Source organism: Hylobates moloch, unplaced genomic scaffold (genome assembly GCF_009828535.3).
Source record: "Hylobates moloch isolate HMO894 unplaced genomic scaffold, HMol_V3 SCAFFOLD_8, whole genome shotgun sequence".
In the NCBI taxonomy this organism is placed as follows: Eukaryota; Metazoa; Chordata; class Mammalia; order Primates; family Hylobatidae; genus Hylobates; species Hylobates moloch.
Window position 1 is genome coordinate 54,525,701 of NW_026652283.1, and position 17,623 is coordinate 54,543,323.

General features: G+C 44.6%; 2 protein-coding genes across 7 annotated transcripts in view; both read right to left on the minus strand.

Annotated features, from left to right (window-relative positions):
• Nucleotides 1-9,838, minus strand: part of SOAT1 (sterol O-acyltransferase 1) — a 65,325-nt gene extending 55,487 nt beyond the window's left edge. For 3 of the 6 annotated variants that reach the window (XM_032160881.2, XM_032160878.2, XM_058443419.1), the window contains exons 1-2: nt 9,652-9,838; nt 789-914 (exon numbers count right to left, since the gene is read on the minus strand). In XM_032160881.2, the coding sequence (XP_032016772.1) occupies nt 789-791 (3 nt within the window). In that variant the 5' untranslated portion in view covers nt 792-914; nt 9,652-9,838. Of the gene's footprint in view, nt 1-788; nt 915-8,924; nt 9,098-9,216; nt 9,393-9,651 lie in introns of those variants that run through there. The other 3 variants (XM_058443416.1, XM_058443417.1, XM_058443418.1) reach the window with 3 other exon arrangements.
• Nucleotides 7,521-17,623, minus strand: part of FAM20B (FAM20B glycosaminoglycan xylosylkinase) — a 253,546-nt gene continuing 243,443 nt past the window's right edge. Inside the window, exon 9 of the transcript XR_009214685.1 lies at nt 7,521-7,561. The gene's annotated coding sequence lies outside the window, so the exon portion shown is untranslated. The remainder of the gene's footprint in view (nt 7,562-17,623) is intronic.

Sequence of the window (17,623 nt, forward strand, 5' to 3'; positions counted from 1 at the left end):
GAAACTGTTTCTTTATGAAAAGAGATGAAACGCCAAAGACAAACTGTTTCAGAAGGTTCCACACCTATTTGTTAACTAAACAATCCTCAAATTTCAAATCCTTGTTGAAATCAAACCTTTACAAATGTCACTGCAAAAATAAAATACCCTGATGCAATAGGTGACATCAATTAGAGTTGTGTTTACAAGTCTATCATTCATAATCATAAACCTTGACCTTAACAACAAAGAACTATCGTATTCCTCTTTGTAGTCAGGCATTAAGCAAACGTGGATACGAGAACTAATAAAGCTCCCTAACTAATCCCCTCCCAAGATTTATAGCTCAGTATTGAACTGGGTTAGACACCCTGCTAATTACTCACATTTTACTCATTATATCTATTATGAGAGTAGTTAATTATAAGAATATTACACTGTGATAAATCTAATTATGCATATGATTTCAGAGGTTTTGTCATTCACTTAACTTGGAGCTCCATAATGGCAAACAAATCCGTACTGATCACTGCTATAGCCCCAGCATCCAGCGGGAGACCTCAGCAATTATTGGTAGGTTAGGTGACTGAATGAATGGTCTCTAAAACACAGCACATACCAATAGATGTCCACTGAATTAATTAACAAGAAAGGACTTATTTTCTAATTGCTTTGTTACTAGACATATAAAACTCTATCAATACCTATTTACAATAAAGAATTAAAGAGATGGCAATACTTATTCTATAACACTGTATTTGTTCTCTATTTCACTAATTCACCTAAAAAAAAAAAAAATTAAGCCTCACCATTACTAGGTGTCTCTAGGGACTCCTTTGCAGGGTTTCTCTGGTCTTCCTCTTCCTCAGGATTTTCCCTGGACTTTGACAGCCGGTTTCTTAGAGACATTTTCTCTTCACCCACCATTGTATTGTCTAGGAAAGAAGGTGTAAAAAGCTTTTGTATTAGTCCATTTTCACACTGCTATAAAGACACTACTTGAGACTGGGTAATTTATAAAGGAAAGAGGTTTAACTATCTCACAGTTCCACATGGCTGGAAAGGCCTCAGGAAACTTACAATCACGGCAGAAGACCAAGGGGAGGCAAGGCATGTCTTATGTGGTGGTGGGAGAGACAGAGCAAGGAAGTGCCACATTTAAAACCATCAGCTCTCAGGAGAACTCCCTCACTATCACGGGAACAGCATGGGGAAACTGCCCCCATGATCCAATCACCTCCCACCAGATCCCTCCCTGACATGTGGCGATTACAGTTCGAGATGAGATTTGTGTGGGGACACAGAGGCAAACTATATCAGCTTTGAACTAAGCATCTGGCTTACGTGAATTTCACAATACCACTATATTTAGGAGAGGTGAAATTTGATGATATATTCTCTTCCTTTTGCATTAATCATTTCAAAGCATTTTCTAGGTATAAGATACTCAAGATAACAAATTTGAAGAAATCAGGTCCTACAAAATAATTTGACTGGTTTCGAAGCCCCTTTTTAAACATAGACCCCACTCTTAAAGAACAATTTAGTTGAACAAAGCATTAAGTATGTAAAAAAAAATAAGGATTAAATAGTAATAGGTAACTACAAAAATGCCACAGGGTGGAGTATGATTTAGAAACAAAGTCAATGGTAAAAACAATACCTTAAGTTCAGAGACAGCAGCGATTAGCAGAAGATGTAAAGGTTTCACAGAAAAGATATTTTAGACAGTCTTGAAGGATGAGAACTGTGCATTCCATGTGCAAGAAAGGATTAAAACAAGGATCTTATAAGCCCTGTTCAGGGAACTATGATGGAACTGAACTACAACAAAAACAAGTTTTTGTTAAGTATCTACTAAGGGCAAGGACCCTGCCAGGTGCTTTAAGTTTTCTCATTTAATATTCATAACAATTGTGAAAAAAATTACCCTCAGTTTTCACACGAGAAAACAATGATTTAAAGTAGTTACTATCAGTGTCCTCCACCCATGTACCAGGAATACACCTGCAGTTGAACAAGTTGAGTTGACAGGAACACACACCACAGCCCCAGGTACTACAGTCTGCTTTTCTTCTCATTACAGTAACCTGCCCAAGACCACACAGCTAACGACAGAGCCAGATTTGAACTGGCATTAGTTGGATCCAAACTACAAAGACCACTAAATACTGGGGGGAAAAAGTTGGTAATGGAGAAACATGATGAGGGAAAAGACTAGAAAGGAGGACAAGAGTCAAACTATAAAGGCCTAAGAAATTAGAAGTTTTTCAGGAAGGCAGTGGTGAGACACTTTAAGCATGAAAAAACATGATCAAAGATCAGTATCAAGATAGTACAAGGTTTACTCTAAAGCCACGTTTCACTAGCTGGGCATGGTGGCATGCAGCTGTAGTCCCAGCTACTTGGGAGGCTCAAGCGGGAGGATCACTTGAACCCAGGAGTTTGAGTCTGGCATGGGCAACATAGCAAGACCACATCTCAAAATTATGTATTTATTTATTTATTTATTGAGAAGGAGTATCGCCTTGCCCAGGCTGGAGTGCAACGGTGCAATCTCGGCTCACTGCAAACCTCTGCCTCCTGGGTTCAGGCGATTCTCCTGCCTCAGCCTCCTGAGTAGCTGAGATTACAGGTGCCTGCCACCACACGTGGCTAATTTTTGTATTTTAGTAGAGACAGGGTTTCACCATGTTGGTCTTGCTGGTCTCGAACTTCTGACTTCAAATTATCCACCCGCCTCGGCCTCCCAAAGTGCTGGGATTACACGCATGAGCCACCGCACCCAGCCAAAACAACAATTTTAAATAAAAAGTAAAGCAGTGTTTCACTATGTGATAAAGTTTTCAAGAGTCTAAAGCAAGAAGAAAACAACTGTAAAATACTCATTACATTATTTTAAATCTACATATATTTAAATTCCGAGACTACAGTCTTTCTTAATTTTTATATTAACATATCCTTTTCTGTATAAAAGGATGAAATATAGTACATGGTGGGTTTAGTTGTTTTTCAACTATCACAGCTTGGCAAAGTAAAAATCTGACAAATCTAGATCAGCTTTCTTCTAATTATTTCTGAAATCAAACAAATGAAATAATTGTGGAACAGCAGATGAATATATCAAGTAGAAATGTTATGATATCATAAGATCTAATCAAGAGGAACTTAAGGGAAAAGTCAGGGCTAACTAATCAGCCCAACTTACAATGGTCCAATTCTGTGTAAAAGTGACAGAGGAAGCCCCAAGAGCATCTATCTCTTCATCAGAAATGATGAGAGAAGTGAGAACTGAAAACTAAACTTTGAGGGACGGCCTCTAAGTAGAAGAAATCAGGGAAGAAAAAGAAAGATGCAAAAGGAACCAAGATGTTTCAGTAAGAGAGGAATTTTACAAGGAATAATGCGTTGTTTTTTTTTTTTTTTCTGGTCAGATGAAGAGAGACTTTTTTTTTCTGGCCAGATGATGGGGAATTTAAAGTAGATACTCTTTTAAAGAGCATATAGCAAAAGTTTAAAGCATAAAAGACAGCAAAATGAGGCCGGGTGCGGTGGCTCACGCCTGTAATCCCAGCACTTTGGGAGGCTGAGGTGGGCAGATCATGAAGTCAGGAGATTGAGACCATCCTGGCTAATACAGTGAAACTCTGTCCCTACTAAAAATACAAAAAAAAAAAAAAAAAAAAATTAGCCGGGCGTGGTGGCGGGCGCCTGTAGTCCCAGCTACTCGGGAGGCTGAGGCAGGAGAATGGCATGAACCTGGGAGGCGGAGCTTGCAGTGAGCTAAGATCACGCTACTGCACTCCAGCCTGGGCGACAGAGCAAGACTCCGTCTCAAAAAAAAAAAAAAAAGACAGCAAAATGATTAAAAAATAAATGCCAGATTAAAGTTTATTACCCAAGCCCTACGAAACAGTATAGCACAGTGCAATATTTCTCAAAGTAGAATAATAACAGCTGATTTTTTTTTTAGTGCTTATGTGTTTTACATGTATTATTTTCTTCTCAATAGAATCAAGACAGATACTATTGTTATTTCCCAAATATTCTTTGGCCACCATGCATCCCATATACTCTTCCCTGTCTATAGAAAGCTATTTCTCCTCTGCCCTTTCTTTATATAGCTAACTCCTACTCAAGCCTTCAAAGAATCACAGCCGCAGCAGTAATAGAATTAATACCAACAGTTCTGATTTAATGAGCACCCATAATGTACCTCCAGGCACTGTGCTGCTAAACTTTTTACATTACATTTAATCTTTACAACCTTAGATAAGTATTATCCTCATTTTACAGATGAGTTTAGGGAAGTGATTTAACTTGTCCCAAATCATATAATTCTCCAACAGCAGAACTAGAATTCAAAACAAAGACTAACAGATTCTATAACCTGCCCTCTAATTGCTAGACTGCTTCCAACTCACACCCTCTGAAGTTTCCTTTACCACCACCTCTCATCTCACCCTCTCTGTGGTCCCACTACACTGAGCATCCTGTCACATGTTACATTGTCCTATAATCAGAGAGCAATACTCTCTGTCTCTTATATTAGGCTTAAGTTCTCAAAGATAGGGATTACATAGTATTTTCTGTAAGTCTCCCTCAAATCTAGTGTGGAGTACCTGGAGTACAACAGGCAGGCATTAAGAGAGAAAGCAAATATATCAGTTAATATGTAACCAATTATTCTAAGCACAACATAGTCCCCAACTTATGATGGTTCAACTCAAAATTTTTCAACTTTATGATGGTGCAAAAGCAACATGCATTCCGTGGAAATCATATTTTGAGTACTCATACAACTATTTGTTTTTCACTTTCAGTTTAGTATTCAATAAATTACATGAGATAATGAACACTTTATTGTAAAATAGTCTGTGTTCAATAATTTTGCCCAACTGTAGGCTAATATTAAGTGTTTGGAGCATATTTAAGGTACACTAGGCTAAAAATACCCAAAAAAAATTTAGCCAGGTGTGGCAGCAAGCACCTGTAATCCTATCTACTCAGGAGGCTGAGGCAGGAAAATCGCTTGAACCCAGGAGGCGAAGGTTGCAGTGAGCACAGGTCGCACCACTGCACTCCAGCCCGGACAACAGAGTGAGACCCTGTCTCCAAAAGAAGAAATATAAAAAGGGGGTCCTTGGTAATAAGATGAGGAACCATCAAGCTACTCTAGAGGAAACCTTACATCAAAAGCTAAAACAGGGCCGGGCATGGTGGATTACACCTGTAATCCCAGCACTTTGGGAGGCCGAGGTGGGCGGATCACAAGGTCAGAAGATCAAGACCATCCTGGCTAGCCCAGCATGGTGAAACCTCGTCTCTACTAAAAATACAAAAAATTAGCCAGGTGTGGTGGCAGGCACCTGTAGTCCCAGCTACTCGGGAGGCTGAGGCAGAAGAATCGCTTGAACCCAGAGATGGAGGTTGCAGTGAACCTTGATCACACCATTGCACTCAAGATAAGTTAGATAAGTCACTTCACAACTTAAACCCCTTCAAACATCGTTAAGTCCTTACCACGATCTAGTAACTCCTGCATTGCCTGCCACTCACCACCACCCACTTAAACACCATCAATCTTTTTTTTTTTTTTTTTTTTTTGAGACAGAGTTTCACTCTTGTTGGTCAGACTGGAGTACAATGGTATGATCTCAGCTCACCGCAACCTCCGCCTCCTGGGTTCAAGCGATTCTCCTGCCTCGGCCTCCCGAGCAGCTGGGATTACAGGCCACCACACCCAGCTAATTTTGTATTTTTAGTAGAGATGGGGTTTCCCCATGTTGGTCAGGGTGGTCTCGAACTCCCAATCTCAGGTGATCCACCTGCCTTAGCCTCCCAAAGTGCTGGGATTACAGGCGTGAGCCACTGCGCCCGGCATTTTTTTTTTTTTTTTTGAGACAGAGTCATGCCATGTTGCAGGCTGGAGTGCAGTGGCATGATCTTGGCTCTCTCATTTTCTCTACTCATTACTTTGGCCTTCCACTGTTTCTTAAACAAGCACACTGGCTCACACCTGTAATCCCAGCACTTTGGGAGGCCAAGGAGGGTGGATCACAAGGTCAGGAGTTCTAGACCAGCCTGGCCAAGATGATGAAACCCCATCTCTACTAAAAATACAAAAAATTAGCCAGGGGTGGTGGCAGGTGCCTGTAATCCCAGCTACTCGGGAGGCTGAGGCAGAGAATTGCTTGAACCCAGGAGGCAGAGGGTGCGGTGAGCCAAGATCGTGCCACTGCACTCCAGCCTGGGTGACAGAGCTAGACTCTGTCTCAAAAAAAAGAAAGAAAAGGAAAGAAAAGGAGGACAGGACATGGGATATTTCACAATTGGGGGACATTAATAGCTATGATTTGATTACATGCACAGTTTTAGGAGGAAGGACAAATAAATATATTGGAGTATGCTGCAAGTAAGTTGAGGAAGTGAAAACAGTGATCATAAGACTAGTCTTTCAAGAGGTCTAGCAGTGAAGGAATCTCTAGTGTTTAGGAAGCAGGTAACAAAGTGCTGAGTGCAGTAGGTGTAGCACATATCTCATTTAACATGTCCATTTTTAAAGATGCAGGAGATTCAGAAATGCTAACAAACTTGTTCAAAGTCACAGGTAATATAAAGCTATTCCCCCCCAGGTAACATAAAGCTAAGTAGACAGCTATTTATACAACACACTGATCGAAAAAGGATTTCTTAAGAATCTAATCTGTGCACGCAATTACATGTTTAGTGTGATAAGCATCTAACTTAAGAAAGCAAAACAAAAAGAAGTGATTTGAGAAACAAATGAACTTAGAAAGACATGTCAACTTTAGCCTGCCTCCGTGTTCCCATTAATAAAGCTTTCAAAAGAGCCCATAAATCTGTATCACAAATACTGAGTGCCTACTCCAGGTAAAGAACTTTGCCACATCCCCCTTAGATTCACTGGGGGAAAAGGGACACAACTGTGGACAGAATTTACAATCCAGAGCAAAAAAATTTTCCCTCTGGCACCCAAAGGTTTGCCCTAACACAAGGCTACAACTTTTACATATCACAGAACTGGGTCATTAAGTAATCAGCAAAACTAAAGAACAAGAACAAATTCTCATTTACATCTGTACGGTTAGTATAATCTCTTATTAACCAATGTGGCAAAAAAATGCAAAACAAAGCCATCCTCTTAGAAAAATAGAACTTGGCTGGTCTTTGTTAAAAACTTTTTCCCATAGGAAAAAGGGACTCTTCCCCGGTTAATACAGTAGTTCTCCCATATCCATGGGGGATACGGTCCAAGACTCCCAGTGGATGCCTAGAACAATGAATAACAGTGAACCCAATACATGTTGTTTTTTCCTATACATACCTATTATAAAGTTTCATTTACAGGCCCGGCACAGTCTCTCACGCCTGTAATCCCAGCACTTTGGGAGGCCGAGGCAGACCGATCATCTGAGGTCAGGAGTTTGAGACCAGACTGGCCAACATAGTGAAACCCTCCCTGTCTCTACCAAAAATACAAAAATTAGCTGGGCGAGCCGGGCGTGGTGGCTCACACCTGTAATCCCAGCACTTTGGGAGGCTGAGGCAGGCGGATCACCTGAGGTCGGAAGTTCGAGATCAGCCTGACCAATAAGATCTGACCAGTCTTTACTTAAAAAAAAAAAAAAAAATTAGCCAGGCGTGGTGGTGCATGCCTGTAATCCCAGCTACTTGGGAGGCTGAGGCGGGAGAATCGCTTGAACCCGGGAGGTGGAGGTTGCGGTGAGCCAAGATCGTGCCATCGCACTCCAGCCTGGGCAACAAGCGCCAAACTCCATCTAAAAAAAAAAAAAAAAAAATCAGCCGGGCGTGGTGGGACACGCCTGTAATCCCACCTACTTGGGAGGCTGGGGCATGAAAATCGCTTGAACCTGGGAGGCAAAGTTTCAAAAAGTTAGGCACAGTAAGAGATTAACAATGTATTGTATTAAAATTCACTTGAACATGGTATCTCTCGAAATATCTTACTGTACTGTTTCGCACCTCAGGTAGCTGAAACTACAGAAAGCAGTTAAGTGGGGATCACTGTATTTCTCATTCAAAAGTTCCTTCCTCTGTCCACCAACTTATTCATTCTTTCTTTGGGCCAAGTGCTGGACGAGACCCTGAGAATTAAGAGATAAGATAGGCTAAACCAGCCTTCATGAAATGCACTAGCAGAGGAAACAAAGCAACTAATTCATTACAATTAATGATCAACTTCTGCTAAGGAGAATAGAGTTCATGGAGGGCTTAATGGGGATGGGGTGATTTCCAGAGGAAGTGATATGTAGGCTGACATCTGATGCAGGTATAAGAGTTGGAGGGAGGGAGAGAATACAGCGTTAGAGGTGGAGGAAACTCCTAAAAGCCAAGAGACAGGAAAGAAAATGAAGCTTTCCAGTAACAAAAATAAAGCCAGTGTGGCATGAACCTGGAAAGCCAGAAGGAAAGTGGGCCAAATGAACCAGAGATAGAAAGAGTGTGCTCACTCAGTAGGTCTTTATCCTAAAAGATTGCGAAACCACAGATGGGTTCTAAGCATGTGATTCACTAAAACACGTGCATTTCTAAACGGTAATTCAATGCCACAGAGCTCCTTCCAAAACCCATTCTCACACCCAGACAACGCACAGACTTCCTTAACAAGTCATTCACTGACACCGCCCAACTTTTAAAAAGAAAAAAAAAAAAAAGCTTCAAGTTGAACTCTACTTCAAGGAAGAGGAAACCAAGTATACTGAAAAAAAAGAAAAAAGTGGTTTAAACAGGTGGCAGCCACTTAAATATTAAAAAGTGACCAACAGGCCAGGCGGTGGCTCACGCCTGTAATCTCAGCACTTTGGGAGGCCGAAGCTGGAGGATCACTTGAGGTCAGGAGTTCGAGACCAGCCTGGTCCAACATGGTGAAACCCCGTCTCTACTAAAACTACAAAAATTACCTGGGTGTGGTGGCGCACGCCTCTAATCTCAGCTACGCGGTAGTCTGACGCAGGAGAATCGCTTGAACCCGGGACGCAGAGGTTGCAGTGAGCCGAGATTGTGCCACTGCACTCCAGCCTTGAGACAGAGCGAGACTCCGTCCCAAACAAAAAAAGTGACCAACGAACTTAACCTAAATATAAATACAGAGAATAAAGTTTATATAGTTGTTTCTCACTTACAAATAACCTTTCAATATACATATTATTTAAATTACATGACCATTAACACTTAGGGAAAACAGAAACTTACCTACATCCTAATATTTTAGAATAAAACATGAGCTTGCTAATGCCATCCTTCCCTTCACACATTTTCTCTAAATCATTAGAAGGACGACTTCCTGAGTGCATTTTTGGTTTCGCTTTTTAAAGAATAAAACGTCTTCTAATTCCTAACTTTCTTTACTACTGACTTGAGAGATGCCACGAGATTTGGGGAACACCAAACCAGCGTGCAGGGTTTAAAAGGTTGCCCGCGACCCGTGAGCCTGACGGTAACTTTCCCGCCCTCCCCTCCCCTCCCCTCCCCAACTCCCCTGCAGTAGACCAGCCTCGCCTTCTCCGCAGCACAGCCCAGGACAAGGCCGGGCCGGAGCTGCTGCCGCCACCGCTTCTCCCTTCCCCGCGGGCTGAGGCCGGTGGACCCAAGCGGGAGCGAAGAGAGGCGCGGGAGCACCACCGTTACCTGAGGCCCGCGCCCGGCAGCAGGCACTTCGGCCAAGTGAGCAGAGCCGCGAAGCGGTCACAGAACAGCCAGCAGGAAGGTCGGCTAAGGGAAGCTCTCCTGGCGCCCAGGGCCCGCAACGTCGCCTGCTGAGCGGCAGAGAAGATAAAGCGCCGGACAGCCCGGCCCCTACGCCCCCTGCCTCCGAGCTCCGCTGCGTCACGCGCAGGGCCAGCTCCGGCTGAGCATCCTATTGGTGGTCCCGAGGTTGCCAGGCTCCGCCCACATCCCCGCCCCTTCCCGGGAGCGCGGGGCCCTGGCAACCCGCCAAGGAAGCTTCTCACCCGGACATCATGACACCAGCGACAACATCTTGCTTGACACTTCCACCCCAGCGGTAGAATGTGCAGCCAAAACGGGGCTGCGACAACTCCCTGCAAGTCCGAAACGGCACCCTGCGTGGTAGCATGGAGCTGCGGGGGCATTTGGCTCCTGGGCAGACTGGAAGAAGCCGCTTCTGGAGCTGTGGATCATTGCAGTTTGAACTGACCATCCAGGAACAACGTAGAACTAGCCAGAAGCAAGAATCGCTGGCTTATCTGCACACCAAGATTCGTGCCTTTATCAGGAGATTCCTTACGCTTTGAAAACCAGCGTCCTTCAGCAACATTCAAACTAGATAAGGGGACAAAACCTGCACCAAATAATAAAACACACCAAACAATGGAACAACTAACTAATATTTAAGGGCCCTTGAGGCCGGGCGCGGTGGCTCACGCCTGTAATCCCAACACTTTGGGAGGCCGAGGTGGCTGGGTCACCTGAGGTTAGGATCGAAACCAGCCTGACCAACATGGTGAAATCACGTCTCTACTAAATACAAAAAATTAGACGGGCGTGGTGGCGCGCGCCTGTAATCCCAGCTATTCGGGAGGCTGAGGCAGGAGGATTGCTTGAACCTGGAAGCCAGAGGTTGCAGTGAGCCTAGATTGTGCCATTGCACTCCAGCCTGGGCAATAAGAGCGAAACTCCTTCTCAAAAAAAGTTTTAAAAATAAAATAAACAAAGGGCCCTGGTGTCTTCATAATCAAAAGAAGAATGATTCAGAGAGATTTGGGACAGAGATTAAATACAACAGTTAATCGCTTGGAATTTGTGAAGGCAGAGGTGTAGGTGAATTTAGGGTAAAGGTAGGTGAAAAGGCAATGATGAGAGGAGCAGAGACTGAAGAGTCTCACTCACAGCCTGCAAACTAATACCAGCTAGCCTGGCCTGACTAATCGCTTCTTCCCCACTCCTCCCCAGGACAAAAATCCCTGAACAAATGGATGAGGTTTAGCAGAACTGACTACTCTCTGTGGTCCTTTAAACAAAGTGGGTTTGTACACGTTCCCTTGGCCACCCAGCAGGCTGCACTGTTCCCTGAAAGCAGAACTGGCCCTCAGCGTCCAGTCGAGTTTAGTACTGGCTGTCATTGGCAGATCTGCTCCGTTTGGCCTCTTCTACAACTGTGATTGCCACGTGTGCCAACTAGTTGGTGACAGGGTCTGGTAGACCCCCAGCTGCTTCCCCTCCCCACTCCCACTAGTTATAGAGCAGTAGGAACATAGGGACTCATTTCTATTGGGTCTCTGTTGGCCACCTTCTATATACACCAAGATGACTGGCCTTTTCACTGTTTGATTCATTCATTCAAAAAATATTGATAGTATTCTTGGTGCTAGAAATACAGTGGTGAATAAACAGAAGAAGCACCTGTACTTAGAGGCTTATGTTCTGCAGGACTAGATATGAAAGGAAACAAACAGGTGGCTCAAGCCTATAATCCCAGCACTTTGGGAGGCTGAGGCAGGAGGATCACTTTGAGGCCACGAGTCCAAGACCAGCCTGAGCAACATAGTGAGACTCCCTCTCTACAGAATTTAAAAAACAACAACAACAATGACAACAAAATTTGCTGGGAATTGTGGCAGGCTCCTATGGTCCTAGCTACTCGGGAGGCTGAGATGAGAGGATTGCTTGTGGTGGGGGGTGGGGGTGAGGGACAGAGGATGCAGTGAGCCAAAAAATCATGCCACTGCACTGCAGCCTGGTCGACAGAGTGGGACTCTGTCTCAAACAACAAAAGCTTATGTTTCTAATGAAGAACATAAATAATAAAATGAATAGATTAGATAATCACTGGCAATGATAAGTATTGAGCAGAAAACAAAACTGAATGGTCAGGGAAGGACTTTCTGAGGAGACAGTTTAGGAGCTAAGACCTACATGACAAGAAGGAGCCAGCCAAGCCAACCATGGGGAGGAAGAACATTCTAGACAGAGGATAATGGGTGTGAAGGCCCCAATGCTGAACTGTGGCTGATGCTGAAGCATGGCTGTTTGAGGAACGGGCCAGGAGGCTTGAGCATGTTAAATAGGGGTTTGAAGTTGAGTTTGGAGCATTAAGCAGGAACCTAATCACATTGTTTGGATTTATCTGTTAAGTGCAAAGGCAAGATAATGAAGGGTTTGGGTTTTTGTTGTTTTGAGATGGGGTCTCACTCTGTCGCCCAGGCTGGAGTGCAGTGGTGCAATCAGGGCTCACTGCATCCTCTACCTCCCCAGGCTCACTAAGTCATCTTCCCACCTCAGCCTCCCAAGTAGCTGGGACTACAGGCGGGCACCACCACACCGGACTAATTTTTGTATTTTTTGTAGAGACGGGGTTTCACTGTGTTGCCCAGGCTGGTCCTGAACTCCTGGGCTCAAGTGATCCTCCTGCCTCAGCCTCGCAAACTGCTGGGATTACAGGCATGAGCCACTGTGCCCGGCCATTGGTTTGTTTATTTTTTTTTTTAAATCAACCTATTTTATAGAGAATGACTTGAAGGGAGCAGAAATGGAACAAAAAGGAGCTGAAGAACAATACAAAGTTATTGGGCAAGTTCAGGGGGTAGATGGTGGTGCCTGGACTAGGCTGGTTGGTGTGGAAATAGAAATTGAAAGATTTCAGGATATTTTCCCAAGGTGCAGGTGTGAAGAAAGGTAGTAAACAAGATGACTCCCAGGTTGTTTCCTTAAGCAATTGAGAGGATGGTGATACCATTTACTGCAAGGGCAAAGATGATATATGATTGGAGGGACTCCAAAGCCTCTGCTCAGACTCCAAGCCTCTCCCACCACTGCACTGAAAATCTCACATTACTCGGTCCTTGGAAATCAAGGTTTGGTTAAATGCAAGTGTTGACTTCATCATATTTAAAAAAAAAAAAAAAAAAAACAGGTGTACAGAACTTGTATAGTTGCTAGTGCTTAGAAGATGAATAAGACTGTCTATTGGAGACACTAATAGGTATAAGCCATTTCAAAACAATGAGATAAGTGTTACAATAAAAGGATGTTAAAGGCCAGGCGTGGTGGCTCACACCTGTAATCTCAGCACTTTAGGAGGCCAAGGTGGGCGGATCACCTGAGGTCAGGAGTTCGAGACCAGCTTGGCCAACATGGTGAAAACCTGTCTCTACTAAAAATACAAAAATTTAGCCGGGTGTGGTGGCAGCCGCCTATAATCTTAGCTACTTGGGAGGCTGAGGCAGGAGAATCTCTTGAACCTGGGAGGCAGAGGTTGCAGTGAGCCGAGATCACGCCACTGCACTCCATCCTGGGCAACAGAGCAAGACTCCCTCTCAAAAAGAAAAAAAAAAAGATGTTTAAAAAAATTGTTTACTGGCCAGGCGCAGTGGCTCACACCTGTAATCCCAGCACTTTGGGAGGCCGAGGTGGGCAGATCACTTGAGGCCATGAGTTTGAGACCAGCCTGGCCAACATGGTGAAAACCCATCTCTACTAAAAATACAAAAAATTAGCTGGGTGTGGTGGCAGGCACCTATAATCCCAGCTACTTGGGAGGCTGAGGCAGGAGAATCGCTTGACCCGGGAAGTAGAGGTTGCAATGAGCCGAAATTGCGCCACTGCACTCCAGCCCGGGCGACAGAGCGAAACTCTGTCTCAAAAAAAAAAAGAAAAGAAAAAAAGGCCAGGCACAGTGGCTCACCCCTGTAATCCCAGCACTTTGGGAGGCTGAGAGGGGCGGATCACAAGGTCAGGAGTTTGAGACCAGCCTGACCAACTTGCTGAAATCCCGTCTCTACTAAAAATACAAAAAAATAAATTAGCCGGGCGCCACGCGCACGCCTGTAATCCCAGCTACTCAGGCGGCCGAGGCAGGAGAATTGCTTGAACCTGGCACGTGGAGGTTGTGGTGAGCAGAGATCGCGCCACCGCACTCCAGCCTGGGTGACAGACGAAGACTCCGTCTCAAAAAAAAAAAAAAAATGTGTTTACCCAACAGGGTCATTGTGTGGATTAAATGGGTTAATACCTTCAAAGTTTCACATATAGACACTGGTATATAGAAGTGCTCAACCAATATTAATAGTTATTGTTATTTTATTTTTATTCTTATTTTTGGAGACAGGTTTCTTGCTCTGTCACACAGGCTGGAGTGCAATGGCATGATCATAGCTCACTGCAGCCTCAAACTTCTGGACTCAAACTGTTCTCCTGCCGCGGCCTCCTGAGTAGCTGTGATTAAAGGTGTGAGCCACCAGGCCTGGCTAACTGCTATTATTATTGTTTGTGTTATTATCTTCTGAATACAGTGGGAGCAGGTTAATGATTATCACAGCTGGCAATTGGAGGAGAGGGAAGGGAGAATGGAAGAAAGCTAACTGAGCCCGGTTTTCTGAACCAGTAAGAGGAGTTTTGTCATCAGGGTAGGGAGGAGGAACATTCCAAACAAAGGAAAAAAAAAATCAAGGTCAAAGGCCACAAGGCAATAAGGAGCCAGAACCATCCAGGCGACATGAAGGAAGTCATGAGTATTGTTAAAGGGGCCAGAGGTAAAGCCGGTGTCAGGACTTAAAAAGTTTGTAGACCATGTTTTCTGAGTCATACTTTTTTTGTTTTTGATGGGAGTCAGGTGTAGACAGGGTCTCACTCTGTCACCCAGGCAAGGCTGCAAATCTTGACTCACTGCAACCTCTGCCTCCCAGGCTCAAGCCACCCTCCCACCTCAGCCTCTCGAGTGGCTGGGACCACAAGCACCCACCACCATGCCTGGCTAATTTTATTTATTTATTTATTTATTTATTTTTTATTTATTTATTTATTTATTTTGAGACGGAGTCTCGCTCTGTCGCCCAGGCTGGAGTGCAGTGGTGCAATCTCGGCTCACTGCAAGCTCCGCCTCCCGGGTTCACGCCATTCTCCTGCCTCAGCCTCTCCGAGTAGCTGGGACTACAGGCGCCCGCCACCACGCCCGGCTAATTTTTTTTTTTGTATTTTTAGTAGAGACGGGGTTTCACCGTGGTCTCCATCTGTCGACCTCGTGATCCGCCCGCCTTGGCCTCCCAAAGTGCTGGGATTACAAGCGTGAGCCACCGCGCCCGGCCTATTTATTTATTTTTGAGACGGAGTTTCACTCTTGTTGCCCAGGCTGGAGTGCGATGGCATGATCTTGGCTCACCGCAACCTCCGCCTCCCGGGTTCAAGTAATCCTCCTGCCTCAGCCTCCCAAGTAGGCTGGAATTACAGGCATGTGTCACCACACCCAGCTAATTTTGTATTTTTAGTAGAGACGGAGGTCTCACTGTGTTAGCCGGGATGATCTCGATCTCCTGACCTCTCAATCTCAAGTGAACCACCCAACCTAGCCTCCCAAAGTGCTGGGATTACAGGTGTGAGCCACCGCGCCCGGCCCAGGTTTGTGTGTGTGTGTGTGTGTGTGAGATGGAGTCTGGCTCTGTTGTCCAGACTGGAGTGCAGTGGCACGATCTTGGGTTACTGCAACCACTGCCTCCCAGGTTCAAGTGATTCTCCTGCGTCAGCCTCCCAAGTAGGTGGGACTACAGGTGTATGCCACCACACCCGGCTAATTTTTTGTATTTTTAGCAGAGACAGGGTTTTACCACGTTGGCCAGGCTGGTCTCGAACTCCTGAACTCAAGTGATCTCCCAGCCTCAGCCTCCCAAAGTGTTGGGATTACAGACTTGAGTCACCCCCCACGGCTTAGAGCAGTTTTAGGTTCATGGGAAAGTTAAGCAGAATGTGTACATACCACCTGCCCCCGCATAAGTGTACATATATAGCCTCCCCCATTGTCAAAATCCCCCACCTGAGTGGTACAATATGGTATAACAATATTGATACAAAAGGAGAAAGAGGGAATAGTACTACATAAGAATAGTATTTCTTTTTTCTCTTTCCTTTTTTTTTTTTTTTTTTTGTTGAGATGGAGTCTTGCTCTGTCACCCAGGCTGGAGTGCAGTGGCGCCATCTCGGCTCACTGCAACCTCCGCCTCCCAGGTTCATGCCATTCTCCTGCCTCAGTCTCCTGAGTAGCTGGGACTACAGGCGCCTGCCACCACGCCTGGCTAATTTTTTGTATTTTTTAGTAGAGATGGGGTTTCACCATGTTAGCCAGTATGGTCTGAATCTCCTGACCTCGTGATCCCCCAGCCTCAGCCTCCCAAAGTGCTGGGATTACAGGCGTGAGCCACCACACCCGGCCAGGAATGGTATTTCTTTACCTCACAGGAATTAACTTGGAATAAATCTGAACAAGACTCTGCTCAGTTAAGATGATATAGTAAGCCCTACAGTGAGCACTAAGAAAATACAAATATAGGGCTGGGTGTGGTGGCTCACACCTGTAATCCTAGCACCTTGGGAGGCTGAGGCTTGAGGATCACTTGAGGTCGGGAGTTCCACACTAGCCTGGCTAACATGGCTACCAAAAATACAAAAATTAGCCACGCATAGTGGTGCACACCTGTAATCCCAGCTACTCTGGAGGCTGAGGCACGAGAATTGCTTGAACCCATAAGGCAGAGGTTGCAGTGAACTGAGATCGTGCCACTGCACTCCAACCTGGGCGACACAGTGAGATTCTGTCAAGGGAAGGAAAGGGGAGGGGAGGGGAGGGGAGGGAAGGGGCCACACAAAAACTTGTACAAGAATGTTCACAGAAGCATTATTCATAATAGCCAAAAAGTGGAGACAACCCAACTGTTCATCCACTAATGAATGGATTGTTAAAATGTGGTATATCTATATGATGGAACATTATTCAGCCATTAAAAAAAAATGAAATGCTGACATGTGCTACAACATGGATGAACCTTGAAAATGTGCTAAGTGAAAAAAAGCTCTTGCAAAGGGAAGGGGAGGGGAGACGAGGGAAATGTAGTAAAAGAAATCAGTAAAGGAATTAAAATGTTACACTAAGAAATAGTCACACAAAAAAAAGTAAAGGAGGAAGAGAAGAATAAAAAGACATGAGAGATAGAAATAAAAAAAAATTTTTTTTTGAGACGGAGTTTCACTCTTGTTGCCCAGGCTGGGGTGCAATGGCGCGATCTCGGCTCACTGCAACCTCTGCCTCCCAGGTTCAAGGAATTCTCCTGCCTCAGCCTTCTGAGTAGATGGGTTTACAGGCGCCCACCACCATGCCCGGCTAATTTTTTAAATTTTTAGTAGAGATGGGGTTTCACCATGTTGGCCAGGCTGGTCTGGAACTCCTGACCTCAGGTGATCCACCTGCCTCAGCCTCCCAAAGTGCTGGGATTACAGGCGTAAGCCACCGAGCCTGGCCTACAAAAATTGTAATGTCAGACATAAATCCAACTATATCAATAACAATAATAAATGTTAATTAATTGAGCAGTCCAATCAAATCCAATCAAAAGGTAGAGATTGTCAGACTATGTTTATAAAAAAGACCCAACTGTACACTGGCTAAAGAAGACAGTTTACATTCAAAGATACACATACAGCCAGGCACGGTGGCTCACACCTGTAATCCCAGCACTTTGGGAGGCAGAGGCGGGTGGATCACCTAAAGTCAGGAGTTTGAGACTAGTGTGACCACCATGGTGAAACCCCATCTCTACTAAAAATACAAAATTAGCCAGGCATGGTGAGCGTGCCTGTAATCCAGCTACTAGGGAGG